The sequence below is a fragment of the Naegleria fowleri genome, assembly GCF_008403515.1.
Source record: "Naegleria fowleri strain ATCC 30894 chromosome Unknown tig29, whole genome shotgun sequence".
NCBI classification, from domain to species: Eukaryota; Heterolobosea; class Eutetramitea; order Acrasida; family Naegleriidae; genus Naegleria; species Naegleria fowleri.
In genome coordinates, this window is record NW_025407961.1 from 517,815 (window position 1) to 532,656 (window position 14,842).

General features: G+C 37.7%; 6 protein-coding genes across 6 annotated transcripts; 4 read left to right on the forward strand and 2 right to left on the reverse strand.

The window, feature by feature from the left end:
• Positions 1–139: 139 nt before the first annotated feature.
• FDP41_002461 (uncharacterized protein) lies at positions 140–1,369 on the forward strand (the record flags this gene model as incomplete). The annotated part of the gene is made up of 1 exon (XM_044705658.1): positions 140–1,369. The coding sequence occupies one exon, from the start codon at positions 140–142 to the stop codon at positions 1,367–1,369; it is 1,230 nt and encodes a 409-aa protein (XP_044563354.1).
• A 379-nt stretch (positions 1,370–1,748) lies between these two features.
• On the forward strand, positions 1,749–3,362 carry FDP41_002462 (uncharacterized protein; the record flags this gene model as incomplete). Its single annotated transcript, XM_044705659.1, has 1 exon — positions 1,749–3,362. One exon carries the CDS (start codon positions 1,749–1,751, stop codon positions 3,360–3,362), a length of 1,614 nt encoding a protein of 537 aa, XP_044563355.1.
• A 400-nt stretch (positions 3,363–3,762) lies between these two features.
• FDP41_002463 (uncharacterized protein) lies at positions 3,763–4,200 on the reverse strand (the record flags this gene model as incomplete). The annotated part of the gene is made up of 1 exon (XM_044705660.1): positions 3,763–4,200. One exon carries the CDS (start codon positions 4,198–4,200, stop codon positions 3,763–3,765), a length of 438 nt encoding a protein of 145 aa, XP_044563356.1.
• Positions 4,201–4,716: 516 nt separating this feature from the next.
• On the reverse strand, positions 4,717–6,894 carry FDP41_002464 (uncharacterized protein; the record flags this gene model as incomplete). Its single annotated transcript, XM_044705661.1, has 1 exon — positions 4,717–6,894. One exon carries the CDS (start codon positions 6,892–6,894, stop codon positions 4,717–4,719), a length of 2,178 nt encoding a protein of 725 aa, XP_044563357.1.
• Positions 6,895–8,201: 1,307 nt separating this feature from the next.
• Positions 8,202–9,552, forward strand: FDP41_002465 (uncharacterized protein; the record flags this gene model as incomplete). The annotated part of the gene is made up of 3 exons (XM_044705662.1): positions 8,202–8,409; positions 8,511–8,762; positions 8,855–9,552. The coding sequence occupies 3 exons, from the start codon at positions 8,202–8,204 to the stop codon at positions 9,550–9,552; spliced, it is 1,158 nt and encodes a 385-aa protein (XP_044563358.1).
• A 1,226-nt stretch (positions 9,553–10,778) lies between these two features.
• On the forward strand, positions 10,779–14,782 carry FDP41_002466 (uncharacterized protein; the record flags this gene model as incomplete). The annotated part of the gene is made up of 2 exons (XM_044705663.1): positions 10,779–11,236; positions 11,362–14,782. The coding sequence occupies 2 exons, from the start codon at positions 10,779–10,781 to the stop codon at positions 14,780–14,782; spliced, it is 3,879 nt and encodes a 1,292-aa protein (XP_044563359.1).
• Between the last annotated feature and the right edge of the window lie 60 nt (positions 14,783–14,842).

The following is a 14,842-nucleotide window of genomic DNA, read 5'->3' on the forward strand; positions in this document are numbered from 1 at the left end:
ATCAAATTAGTAGTAAATGTAGCAAAGGAACATTTTATTTTCAAAAAAAGGAGATAATAAGCAAAAACTGAGCTTCTTCATTGCTAAAGGCGGTAGTGGAAGTGGAAAGTCACGAATTTTAATGGAAATACCCAACATAATGCGCAGCTCAAAAGAACTGGATACCATTTACCAAAACACTAAGATTATTTATTTTAACTTTTCGAATGGATTCTCATTGAATAGCTTTACAAACAGAGATAGTCAACCAATTTCCATGATTGTGCCTAGAATTGTCTATGCTGTTTTTGAAGGAACAGAGAATATCATTAAAGGCATACCACCTAGTGATAATGATACTCTACTCTATGGAGTCTTGAAAATAATATCAATGAAACTCCATGAACAATACAAACAACCTGTAATCATTCCATTAGTATTGGCCTTTGATGAATATCAAATAGCTACAAGACATATTTCAGATCTACACACCAAAATCCAACACAAATTAGGATGGTATATGAGACAATTGCAATTTGAAGACCATATTTTACTCTTTCCAGCCTTTGGAGGAACCTTGAATGAAAATGATGCAAAAATAAACCCAACAGATTATACACCCGCAACATTGCCACTTCCATCATTGAGATCGATCGATATCAAAGAGATTATGCAAGAAATGGGCCTATTAGCACTGTATGAGAGAAATAGGGAGTTTTGGAATGCCATTGGAGTTGTTCCTCGGCATTTGCAATGGGCGATAGAAGTCTATAACAAGAAACAAGAGTTACGAATTATGGTAGACATTTTTAATGAAGATACAGTAATATCTAACATCTATTGTAACGTAACAAACATCGTCCAAATGCAATATGGAAGTGATTTAGAAAATCCAACGGATTACTTTGTCGAATTGGCTTTGAGAACATTATCTGGATTAAATCAAACAAAAGATGACAGACTTACCAAGTACATCCTTGAAGGGAAAATATATAGCAGTGATGGCTTTATTGGACTTCCTCTCGTAGTAATTGATATCTTGGCAACAAAGAAGGATTACATTCCAAAGCATGTCGTATCTGATTTCATTACAGCGACATCAAAAAAACCCAGATGGGAGATATTTGAAGAAATGTGTATCAAAACAATGACGGCTAGATTTAACGTTTTGTTTACTATTAACCGTTCTCGAGAGGTGCTTTTTTCAGGGTTGTTTAAAGGAGCACATTTCAAAATTAACACGGGATTTATTCTGTTAAAAACACCAACAAATTTATCATGGTTTATCTATGGTTGCCTAAATGATCATATATCAAATGACGAAAAAAAACGAAGATATTATTCATTTCAATCGCTTGAACAAGGCAAAAAAGAATCAGAAGGATATTGATGGCGTTTTTTGCCCTCTAATCAATTACTGATAATTAATTTGATTCGGAACTTTGTTGGTTCGGAACACTTTTGAATTACAACTTTATAAATTATTGTGATTTTCGAAAAAGTGCGAAAAAAATTGACGATTTTTCTGTTGATACTGATCTTCAATGCTTTCCCCCACAACATGATTGTTTTATTTCCAATCTTTCTTTGTTATGGCATACAGAAATTTATGGCAATTTGTTTGTCAAACATGCATGACAAAACACAATCCAATAATTAGTATGGATCGAGTTATGATCACACATAATTAACAATTACAAGTTGAACCAAGTATTGGTGTGAAAGAGAATTTGGTCATTGTGTATCGCTTGTTTCTCCACTTTTATCGAATGGTTTTGCTTCGATTGAAATCTTTGACTTGTTTCAAGGGGGATGTTCAATGTGATGAGAGGGGGAGTAAGGATCAGAAGTCCACCACCACTTGTACCACCACCACCAAGGAAGTCATCTCTACATTGACTCACAACTCTCAAAAGACCAGCAACAACACACTCCATGGAGTCATTTCTGGAACCACCAAGGAAATCTTCTCTGGTCATGAATTGACTCGGAAAAATGATCCAACTGCACAAGATGGTTCCTCCTCCTCCAATCAAGATGAAACTTCTCTCTTGGAGCTTTTACAATCCATTGCACACGATTCTTCATCAAGTACCATTGACCCAAAAAGTAATTTCACAAAGAATTCCACCACAAGTGAAGACAAGAACAGTCTCTCTTTGAATTTATTGAATCACAACAAGGAAGAGAGATTGTTAAATTCAGAATTGCCTCTCCCCAAGAATAAGCATGGTCAAGAAGTGAGTGCACAATTATTTTGGACTTCCTTGCCACCAGGAAACAAGTTTAAAAAATTGAATCGAAAGGATAACAAACGTAGAGTGAATGAAAAAAATTGGGAAAAGATCATGCCTCGCACTTTGATGGATGCTGCCACTCTATTGTACACATATCCACAAGTGGTGGATCAAATCAAAGGAACCAAAGAGTATGGACTTGCCTTGGATTGGTTGAGCGAATTTGAAAGTTATGGAACTTGTCATCGATTGGAGAGTCATTTGAGCTCCTTCCCCAATTGTGGATATATTGAACAATTTATTGTGAATGTAGTGGAGCTTGGAAATGCTCCTTTCAAGATCATACTTGAAATTTGGATGAGAGAGGAAATTATTGCTCCAAGTGAAGAGAATCCAAAATTGTTTTACATTAACAGCGGTCAATTATTGGAAGCTCAAAATGTGTATTCTTTGAAAGATCCTCAGGGTGATGAAGTCGATGAAAAATTCATTCCAACTTCATCACGAAATGTGGAACAACTCGATGCATCTCAATTGACTCTTGAAAATTATGTTCATGCAACCAAGGATGTTCTTCGAGAATTCTTGAGGAATAGAATGGGATCCATCAGCAACAAGATTATCAATCACTTGAAGCTAATTGATCTTTTGCGAACATCAAAGAAGATATTGGAATGTGAACGTGACAACATTTCACTCGAGATGGATGTATTGAGAAATGAACTTGCAGAAATTGCTTTGCAGAACAAGGATGCCACTTTATCTAATTCTAACAAGAAAAAGACTGTAGAATTGACTTTGAAAAATTATACACAAGCCACTTCCAACAGTTCGAGATCTTTTATTCGCTCACAAATGGGAACCATCAGCAATGACATTTTAAATCATTTGGTAAAAGAAGAATTACACCAAATCATTGAGAAATTGCTGAAAGGAAAAGAGACACATGATAGCCTAATGTCAGAAATGATCACCTTGTCCGATAATAATAAGGAACGCAAAGCAAAAAGCCGCAACAAGAATGATAAGAAAACCAAAGGTCGTAAAAAGAAAGAGAATGATAGCGATGATGAAGAGGAGTCCAAGAAATCAAAGAGGAAAAAGAATGAGGATTCAAATGAAAAGCAGACCAAGAAGAGGAAATAAGGGTGTTTTGTTAGAAAGAGCTCAGTAGAAAAATCGTAGAATCAACATATGGTTGCTGTTGGGATATCTAAGGATGAATTAAAAAATAATTCTTGTAAAGTTTGTTTTCGATTATTGTACGACGGTGCATCCGATGTTAAATCGCAATAAGGATCTGTTGGATATTCGTCAACATTAAAATGTTACTGATTACACAAAAAAATTATTGGTTGCTCCGCCATATATCCAAGAAGGTGAAATGGTCTGCGGTCCTTAAGTGAAATAAACGAGTGTATCATTTTGACAATTTACAGTTACTAAAAAAAAGGAAATTATGCATGATGAAGAGTATTCACAAACATCGAAAACAATCAAAAAGTAATGAATTATGTGTTTATAAGATGATGAAAACAAGGCAATTTCAATTTCTTGGTTTTTCTTTCTTGCCCTTCCAAAGAGCCAAAAGTGACACTCCTGCCACCTTGACAACCTTGAAACGAACTCCCGGAATATCACCGACAGCGTGACCAGAACGACCGAATCCTGAAACCAAGACTTCATCGTTTTCTTCGAGGAAGAGCAAACAACCGTCCATAGGAACAAAAGCTGTAATCTTCTTACCATTCTTGACCAATTGGACTCTTACAGCCTTACGAATGGCAGAGTTAGGTTGCTTGGCTTCGACACCGACCTTTTCCAAGACAATACCCTTGGCGTGAGAAGCACCTTGGAATGGGTTGGACTTGACCAATGTTCCCAAAGCAATCTTCTTGTAGTCAATATCTGCCCATCTGGAATCTCTTCTGTTGGACTTGATCTTTCTTGCGGCTTTAATACCTCTTGGTTTACCAGAACCCATTTTCTATATATACTGTTGTAAATGTTGGATGAGGGTGTGTTTGTGTTGTGAATAGATTGAATGTGGACATTGTTGTGGAAAAGATTGATGAATAGGGTGGTGGTGGATGGATATGGGTGGGTGAAGGGTGTGGTGGATTAGATAACCGTTGATGTACAAGTTGGGTAAAGAAGGGCGAGAGTGAGAAAACATGTGGTTGTATTCAAAGATTGGTTAAATCATTGAAATTAAAAATTTTAAAAAACAAGTGGTTAGAATCAGGTGTTCGAACAGAGCGAGCGTGCACGATACGTACGTATTTGTGGCGAATTTTTTTCAAACGAAATTTTTGAATTTTAAAAAATTTAGGTTGACCAGTATTTTACAATGCCTGGTGGGTTTCATGGGAGAGAAGGTGCTCGAGTTGCTTGAACCAAAGATTCAACAACATGCGCACACGTATCTATAACTGAGCTGGACTCGTCAACAATGATAACGCGTTTTAACAATATGATCCATCTCCAACAATACTACCCATCAAAAGTCTTCATCATCATCAAATACAATCATCTTTTTGGCTTTCTGTTGTGATTTACCAGCAGTAGGCTTGTGGAGAGGAGCTTCCTGGAAAAGGGATTGTTCCAAAGCAACCTCCTCATCATCTCCAAGAATACCTTTGAGAGGGTCATCGTCATCATCAAAATTCACAACTGTCTTTCGTTGTTTTGGTGGTGGTTGTGCTAAATGACTTGTATGTACTGGTGGTGGTGGTTGTGGTGGAACTACTTGCTGAGGGGGTTTGGGTGGTACAAGTGTGGTGGTAGCTGTCAGAGATCGTTCTTGTTGTCGTCGTTGTTGTTGTTGTTGGATTAAAACCTCATCATCATTCACATCTTCATCTAGAATGCCCTTGAGAGGATCATCATCGTCATCCTCCTCAAGAGTTGCATCAACCTGGCTCTTTTTGTGTTTTCCCATGTCGAGTGCCTTGTTTAAGTGACGACTCGTCTCACTTCCAATGCTTGTGGTGTTTGTACTAGTCGTAGTTGTCGTCGACAAAGAGGACATTCTTGCTGGATAAAAAGGAGGAACTTGTTGGTCAGACAGACTCGGTCGCTGTTCTTGCTGTTGTTGAAAAAGAGGAGGTGAATAAGACATGGGTGTGGATTGATTGGAGTTTTCATCGAATAAGGGATCATTGAAGGAATCTTTTTGGAGGTGATGATGCAAAGGTGTGTTCAGAAGGGATAAGTCATGATTGGGATCGAGTGAGGGTACATTGGTTTGTTTTCTCTTCTTGTTCCTAGGATTGTCGCTGAAATCATTGTTGGAGGAGGAAGAGGAGGAAGATTGCGCTGAGGAGCTTGAGGTTGGATGGGATTTTCGTTTGGAGGAGGTAGTCGTAGTCGTAGTGGTGGAGGTGGAGGTGGTCAATACTGTCAGTTCTGGAGAGAGATTCCCAGATCTTAATCTTGCATTCGAGTGGTGGGATCGTGTCGGTGTTGTTAATAAGGGTTGTGAAAATTCAAACTCATTCGGCAATGGAATGGTATCATCACTAGTTGCTTTTTTCAAAGTCTCTGGTGTTTCGTAAAGAGGAGGTGGGGGTCGAAAACGACTCGTAGTAGCAGCAATGGTGGTGGAGGTGGTGGTATTTAAAGTATTAAGAGGCGTTGAAGCACTTGTTGTTGATGATGATTTTTGTGGTGGTGGAGGTGGTCGTTGGAATGGTTGGGGAGGAGGAATGAATTTTTCTGTAGTCACACGTTTGTTTGGGAGTGTTTGATTTGCTGTTGTTGTTGTTGAGCAAGCTTCAGTAAGCCCTTGACGAGAGTTGAGTCCCTCTCTACACTCTCCAGATGGAGGTGTGGAATCCATACTATCAATATTGGGACCAAATGAGTCCATATCTTCATTAGCTACTCGTCCAGTGGATGGCGATGACGACAAGGAGGTAGAAGCTCCTACTATCACTTTTAACTTGTGGTTTGCTTCTTCAGGATCGTTCATCCAAACTTTGGCTGTATTCTTTTCAGAAATGATCAAGTGAAATTTTGCAGGTCTAGGGCAATAAAGTTGAATTTTCTTTAGCAACACCACAGTTTCAACTGTGAGAATGCTTGGATTTCTTTCGATGGCTTTTCTCGATATTGTTCCTTCCATTTCAGTATCAGATCCAATTTCTCCAACTAAAACGTGAGCTGATTCGTGTGAATCGTAATGCAAAATTTGTCGAATAATCACAGGTAAAAGTGGAATTTTGTCTTTTGCAGTTCCTGTTCTATTCTCTTGAATTTGTTTGAGAGATGAAAGAAATTTACTTTGTCCCTTCTCCTCTACTAAATTTCGCATTTCTTTCCAATGTTGTAATTCGGTTGTTGTTGGTTGTTTTCGACTCTTCTTATTCATCATCATTTGTTGTGTCGCAAAATTCATTGTTGGATGAATGGATGAAGGGACTCCATCGTTGCCATTGCTGTTGTTGGTGTTTGTACTAAAACGAAGTCCGTTGCCTCGTCCCATAAATGAAATTGGACCAGGAATATCATCACGAGGATTATTGTCATAGTTACGAAATTCAGCCATTAATTTTTCTTGTTCCGAATCGTTGGTGATCATTCCGAACATTGCTTCATGATCCACCAAGCAATGATCGACATTGTATCGGACGTTCGAATTGAAACCATTTTCTTCATCATCCTCTCGATGGGCCATTTTTTTTGTAAGTGTTGTTCCAGCTTTTGCAAGAAGCAAACATAGTTTATTTTGACTCATAGTTCGAAGGGCCACACTTTCTCTTTTTGTTGAGGGAGTAATCTTGGCCGTTGAAGACATTCGGCTCTACAAATTCTGAAGAGAATGAAGTGACCATAGGGAAGGCAGAACCAATATTAACCTGGTTAAAATCGTTTTGGACAATTCGCTCATGGTGCTGAAACAAGTGATCGTTGGTGACGGCTGTTTGAGTGTGAAGATGAGAAATGTTTGGTGTTGTTGATGAGGCACCAATGAGTGGATTTGCTGATATGCCTGGCATTGTTTGCATATAATAAAGAAGCGCAGAAGGCTCACACGAAGTATGTTGTTTGAGTTCATTACACCGCATCTCAGGTTGTGGCTCCGATATTACATTACTAAATGTCTTTTGATTTTGGTCAGCCTCTTTGTTTGAATTTTCAAAATCATTCCCATCTTTAAAAGTCTGGAATAAATGCAATATTAAGCGATCTTGGTCCTTGTTTCCTTTTGTTATTTTTAATATTGTTTCAATGACTGCCGTGAAGCTTAGAATAATGGCAGACTTTTTGACTCTCCTGAATCCAAGGTCTCTTTGTATAATATTGCTAACTGTTTTGTGGTCGGAATGCAATACTCCGATGATCTTGCTCGTTTTTTGGCTCTTTCCCTGGAAGAAAGCGCCAATAATATCATCAGCTGAATAGTATTGTTTTCCATTGTATTGGTATGATGGAAGAGAATGAAAGGGAGGAAGATGTTCTTTAATTTGTAATTGAGGTATCATGTCAACAAGATGATGCTTTTCGGAATGTGGCAGATGCTGTGGACCTAATTTTTTGTTCTCGAATTCAAATTTATTGAACATTCGAGAACAGTCCTGCAACATCGGATCATTGGTTCAATGAGTTCAAGCACATTTTCATGTTCCGATCAGATGATGACTTTATCTCCTGGGTCCCGTTCATTCCAAATGAATTCAACCTAAAAGTGGACTTTGTTCGATATCTAGCACTCATTTTTTCTTCTTTTTTCAAGTCAAAGCTAAGCTAAGGGTGAGACTTGTATAATATACGTGATCGTGTGAATGTTCAAGAACTGTGAGTGAGGGAGGAAAATTGGTTAATTAAATCTTGACAGGCACCATGATGGTCCCAGCTGATTTTTTAAGTGAAATGGATTAAATAGTTTCAAAAAAGAATCTCGTTTTGCAGCTTTGCTCCTTCAAATCTCAATCAAACTTTCGAATTTTCTTCTTGATAACACATAAAACTCGTGACAAGGACATGAACGTTTCTTCTTCTTCTTTTTCATCTCGTGCAACCCACCAAGACGTGACCATTCTCACAAAAGACAATTATTTACTGTCTGCAAAAGTATACGAACCGTCCACCCCACCCACTTCTGATAGATTTAAAAAGACAGCCATTGTTGGAAGTGCCATTGGAGTCAAAATGAGTTTTTATCATGATTTTGCATGCTTTCTTCAACAAAGTAGGTTGATGATGCTATCGGGACATATTTTCCGAATTTGGATTCTTCATGTGATGAAATACTAATATCATTTCGTTTTTGTGACATTGATCTGGACTTAGATGGATACAGAGTGGTCCTATTCGATTATAGAGGTTGCTTTGAATCGAAAAATTTACTGTACAACAAATACAATTTGCATTTACCTCCCACGGATTTAATTTCTTGGGGAAAGTTTGATATTCCAGCAGTGATTGATTATGTAGAACAAATAGACCAAGCTGCAACTTCCAATTATAATCGCCACAACACAACGAAAGAATCTCATGTAGTCATGAGTGACGTTGTTTTTATTGCACACTCCATTTCTGGAAGTAAGTGTAGTTTATTTGCCTTCATGGATATTGGAAAATTTATTCATACTTCCTCGGTGGCCTCAACAAAACCATAATGATATGCTCAATAGAAAGTATTTGCTTCACGCCAAAGCATTATCTCAACAAAATTTGTGCCATAGTTTGTGTCGCTTCACAGAGTGGGAATTTTACACATCAAACACGAATCCTTTCGAAAATGCTCTTTTTCTTTGTTTGCTATTTGTTTTGTCCCATAATGACTCCCATGGTTCACACACTACCAATTTGGACCATGCCAAGTGATTGTGCAAAACAAAGTGCACAATGTGGAAGATATTCTGAGGAAGTTTTTGGAGCCTTTCCGAAGGAAACTAGCGATCTACAACAGTACCTTAATTGCCCAGTGCTATTTTATGCATTAAGGCATGATATTTTGGGTGATGCTGCCGCTGTTAAATTTATTTTCAATTATTTCACTGTAAATAACATGAAAAATTACAGACCTCTGCATGAACCAACTTCAACCATTGGTCATAGAGACTACCGAACAGTCACTGAGGTGTTGGCTGATCGAGCGAACCTGTATCACTTTCTGCATCACTTTATTTACTTGAATAGATCATTGGGAAAGCGGTTGGGACATTTTGGATTTTTCAAAAAACAGAAAGGAATGATGAGTGGAGTGTGGCATCACTTGTTGACGTTTATTGATAATGCTGTGGATAGGAAGAGACGAGAAAGAGATTCTTCAACCACCTCGCTGGATGGTCCTCATTCTCTTCCACCTCTTAGACATTCAAAGCTGTAAGGGGTTTAGTGTAATATTTCATTGTCAATGATAAAAGCGAGGACTTGCAACCCAATTACAAAAAGCTACTTTTCGTTGTTCTTAGACCCTTAGGCGTAAATGTTAAGGGTATCAAATTTAAGGAATATCATTTTAATTATTGGAAGCTTATGAGATGACTGTTGGAGACATTTCAGAAGAGTTGTTGAAACATTTCTCTTCATTAATCCTGCCTTTTTTGAAAGAGCTTTGGAAGAACAAAAATTGAATAAATGTTAATTACTCCCTTAAGTAATAAGGCCTCAGTTGTTTCATTGACCCAGTATTGCTCGAATACATGCCCAACACCATGGGGAACGATTCGAAGAGAAAGGGATCATTATGGAAAGATTGTCATGAGAATAGTTATTGGCCATCCAACACAAGCTTAATTAGACTGGTCCAAACAGGTTTCTAAAATGAGGAATACGTTCGAGTCTTGTAAAGTGGAAAGGATCGCCTTCAAGACGATTGCAATTCCTGGAGAAAATTCAATCAATAGAGTACACAAGCATGTACTACCAACATTAGCGAATGCTAGAAGGACCGGATCAAGTGTTACATCGTCGGAAACAGAAATTGTAAACACCTTAACCGAACAATCTGAAGCAAGAACACGTGATGGTATTTTTGATTCCTCTTCTGTTCACACCTTAATACAATCTGTTGAAGATGAGAATAACGATAATCATGAATCTCCAGTTATTAATGTTCCAGTCGAAGCAGACTATACGACGACTCAACCAATACGGAGAAAAACTCAACGTGAAATAGTAATAACCAAAGGTCCTCAACAAACAATTAAATTGAATACAGGAGAGATACTCAATTGGAACAGCCAAACTGTTGAACAAGTTTTCGGAAGAGGGAATAACTTTGGATGGAACACAACTGTATGCAATTATGGTCTGCTTGCTGTCAAACCCTCAAGAGAGTGCCTTTGATATGATTGAAACAGGTTTTGCCTTGTTACTAAGGTACAACTCCTCCCTGTTACCTGATTCTAAGACGTTGTTTGTTAGTGTTTGGATTATTGAAAATCTGTTGGAACAGTTTTGAAACAAGATGAACCTTGGAAGATCATTGAATCCAATGAAGTAACACCAGTTACTGTATTGCTGACAATAATTCCTTCAAGCGTTTTGTCCTAATTTTTCTCTCGTGTCGATTCAGCAAGAACCTTCACCAAAATGTTTGAAAAAAAAACAATGACTCTCCGAAGCAAATTATTGCAAAGAGCCTCCTCCGCTGCTTCATCGTCAGCCTCCTCTTCATCCAATAAAAACATTACTGCATCATCGAAACAAAAATCAATTTCTCATCATGATGAAAATGCTAGTACCACTCTCATGATGGATGATGACTCGCAACAGCAACAAGTGGATCATTCTCAACGAAATCAATTTTCGGAGGCTTTAAAAGCAAACGCCCCTGCAATTTATTCCGTATTTGAACAAGTTTTGAAGAGAAGAGATGTAAATAATGGAAATTGGAAGAGTATGAATATCATCATTGAAGCAATTACTGAAACAATCTATACTCAACAACAACCTCTTTCACCAACATCCTATTATGGGGCTATCTTGAAAACTCTTTCTTCGGATCATAACAACGATGCAAGAAAGGTATCCTCTCTCCTTCAGTTGCTTTCAATTTTGATGGAACAGTAAGTGTTCATATATCTGTAAAGAATTGCTGTATTAATTTGTGAACAACATTTTCATTGAAATGATTTTCTTCTCATGAACACTATTGAAAATCTCAATCCCATAATAATAACAACGGTCACAGCATCAAGTCATCGGTTGTTCTATCAAGTTTCGAGTTTATTGGCCAAACTCTTCTTTCAATTCATCAACAAATGGACAAATTCGAATATGTGACGATACAACTTGTAGTTGTTATTATCCAAGTAATTTCAAAACTTGGAACCCTTCCAGAACACGCCTCAGCATATAGTAAGAAACAAGACTTGGAAAAACTTTCTTTTAGCTTTCTGTTCGACAGCAGAAATGCCGTGAGAGAAAAATGTCTTCACACACTCCAACAACTCATTGAGAAAAAGCAATTATTCATTTCACAAGATGAAATGGTTTCGGTTTATCTCATTGAGCAGTATCACTCTTCAAGCAAATCAAGAAATGCAGATATTTCTACATCAGTCATTAAGGCAATTGGTTTATTGAGTGAAAATTTGAATGAAAGAAATGTTGTTATCGTCCTCCAAAAGTTGTTGGATATTTTACTGAAAGGCAACACGGGTAATCTTCCTGCAAGCATTTGTGCTGAAATTTACAGAACGATGAAGAATATTTTTGATTCTAACAAAAATTTACAAGCAAAGAGTGTTGCACAAATAATTGACATTCTTCTTGACAAACTCTGCCCAATTTTGAAAAGCGATGACCCAAAGAAGGTTGTTGCTTATATTGTTATGATGACACATGCTCACAAATGCCTATACAGATTGGATAAGCAATTGCTTGCTAACAGAATACCCAAATTTTTCAAATTAATATTTGATTCACTATTGATTGGAAAGCCTGAGTTGGACGAAACAGTGAATGCTGCCTTTTCCAACCTTCAAAACTTAATCTTCACTTGCTTTGACCTTGAACTTTTCAGAGACGAAAATCAACAGCCATCTGATATGGAAGACAACGAAGGGGACTCTACCAATCAATCTTCAATGGTGGTTATTGCCAATACGTTGCAAAACGGTTTAGAAAATGTGAAGAGCAACAGATATGATCTAATTGCTCAACTTTCTCTAGACATCATTCTCAAAGTTAGTCTACTCAGATCGAAGGGCCTTAAACTCAACTCAATCAAAAATTGCATTTCCGATTTCCTATTGTTCTCAAGTGATGTATTGCAAGAACTCCTTAGAAAAGAGAAAGAAAGCAAGCTCGATGCAACACCACTCGAACAGTCAGAGCTCAAGAATGCACGATCTGTTTATTATCTCGAGAAGATTGTTGGCTATTGCATTCGTGCTCTCGGGCCAGAAGAGTCCTTCAAAGAAGGAGCGATTGATTTTGATGGCTGGGTTTTGAGTATTCTAATCAATCACAAAGTGGACTATTCTCATATTCCGAACCTGAAATCATCCACTCAAGGCAACGAGCCATCCAACGAACAAATCTCTCAAGATCTTTCTAAATTGACCGGAATTTGTGTGAACGGCCAACTGGGATACTGGATCAACGTCTTGTTACCAATGGCAAAAACCTTCTATGACAAAAGCAAAACCTCAGAGGTAGATCGTCATGGCAGCAATGCATTCTTGACACTCTACGAAAAGATTTGGGCTCTTCTTCCACAATTCTGTAGCTATCCTGTTGATTTGGATTCTCAATTTGCATCCGTTGCACCTTTACTGGGTGAAAAGATTGCCTCTGAAGCCACCAAAGGCATTGAGCACGATATCAAGATTGCATGTTGTAACAGTTTATCATTGGCCATCTCAACGTACTCCAGTGTCGTGGATAATGACGGAAAGTTACCTCTCAACATTTTTGGTTTGGACAAGGAAACATGCAAGAGAGGTCTGAAAGCCATAGCTGGATTCAACAAGCAATTTATTCCTCTCTTGTTCAACCTCTTCGTGGATCAGAATGCAAATGCTACCACCAGTGACCTTCAATATGCTGTCGGAAAGGCAATCACTGCATTCTTTTCGATATGTGACAATGAAACAATAACTGAATATTTCAAATTAGTTCTGAAGAAGATTTTAACCATTAACTCTGAGTCAGATGAAGAAAAATTCTTTGGCTTCTTCGATCTCTCTATTACAATGCTTTCATGTGTGCCAAATTCATGCTTGGAACTCTATTACAAATTCCTCCTTCCTTACCTAAAAATTACCTCTAGTACCACTCCAAAACTTCAAAAGAAAGCCTACAAGGGTCTTAACATTCTTCTTTCCTCCTGGAAGAGACACTCTGGTGAAATGAAAGCTGAAACCATTGATGAAATTCTTTCCATCTTTGAATCTATTGCTGAAATTACGATATCCAAAAAGTTTAGAGTGAAATGTTTCAACTTGCTCGTAACAAAATACCACGATTTACTCATCCAAAATCAAAGATCTAATTTTGTGATTGGAGAATGTATATTTAACATTGATAATACTGAAAATCAAAAAGTGAGAGATTTGTCCATACAAACTCTGAAAGCATTTATTGATCCTTTAACAGATGAAACCAAATACTCTCCACAACAGCAACAACACAATGTTATTGATTTTATTGTGAGAAGAGTATTGCCTGGATTGTGTGGCAAGAGTGATTCAATGATTGCCTCCACTATTGATGCTCTCTCTGAACTGCTCCCATCCTATTCAAAATATTTACAACCAATTTTGAAAGACGTGTTTGACTCTGTGACCATTGTACTGCAAGACGAAAACGTAAAAGTTGTTTCATCTCTAATGCAATTCTTCAAGAGATGTGTTGCATTGTTTGAAAAGGAAACATTGAAACCTTATATTTCTCAATATTTAGATACGTTCTTCAACCACTCTAATGAGAAATCTGGAGGAACAAGCTTGAGAGTTCAATTGAGATTCTTGGTGACCAAACTCCTTAAAAAGTTTTCCTATGAAGAATTGAAAGAGATGCTCAATACCAAAGAACGACAACACTTTTTAAAGAACACTTTCAAGAATATGCAAAAACTGAAGAAGAATAAGAAGAACGGAAAAGGCCAAGACATGGAAGATGAGGATGATACTGAACAAACCAACCAACAAGAAGAAGAAGAGGGAGACAACAAGAAGCCAAAGGATGAGAGTACATTTGCAGTCAAGAGAGGAAAACTTGTGATTGAGGATCTTCCTGAGGGAGCAAGTTCTCAATCAGAAAAGACATCCTCTTCTGCTGACAAAGATAACGAAGGTACCAATGCTGCTTCTCGGCCTGAAAGAACCATTGATCTCATCAAGCAATCCATCAACAATAGAGGCGCTTCAAAGAAGAAACAATCCGATCAGCTCAACCCTGACCAACTCTTCCTGGCCAAACTTGAAAAGAGAAAACAAAAGAAGGAGAGCAAGATTATTTTCGGTGGAGGCAGAGGTGGCAAGAATTCATCAGGAATGGATCCATATGCATACATTCCACTTGATCCAAAACGTTTGAATAAGAGAGAAAGAAACAAGGAAAGCAACTTCCAAAAGTTTGAAAGAATTACCAAGAAGAAGAAATAAATTATTATCGAGACTTGTTGTGCATCTTGGAGGAATTGCTCTCTTCGTCTCATGCGAGTG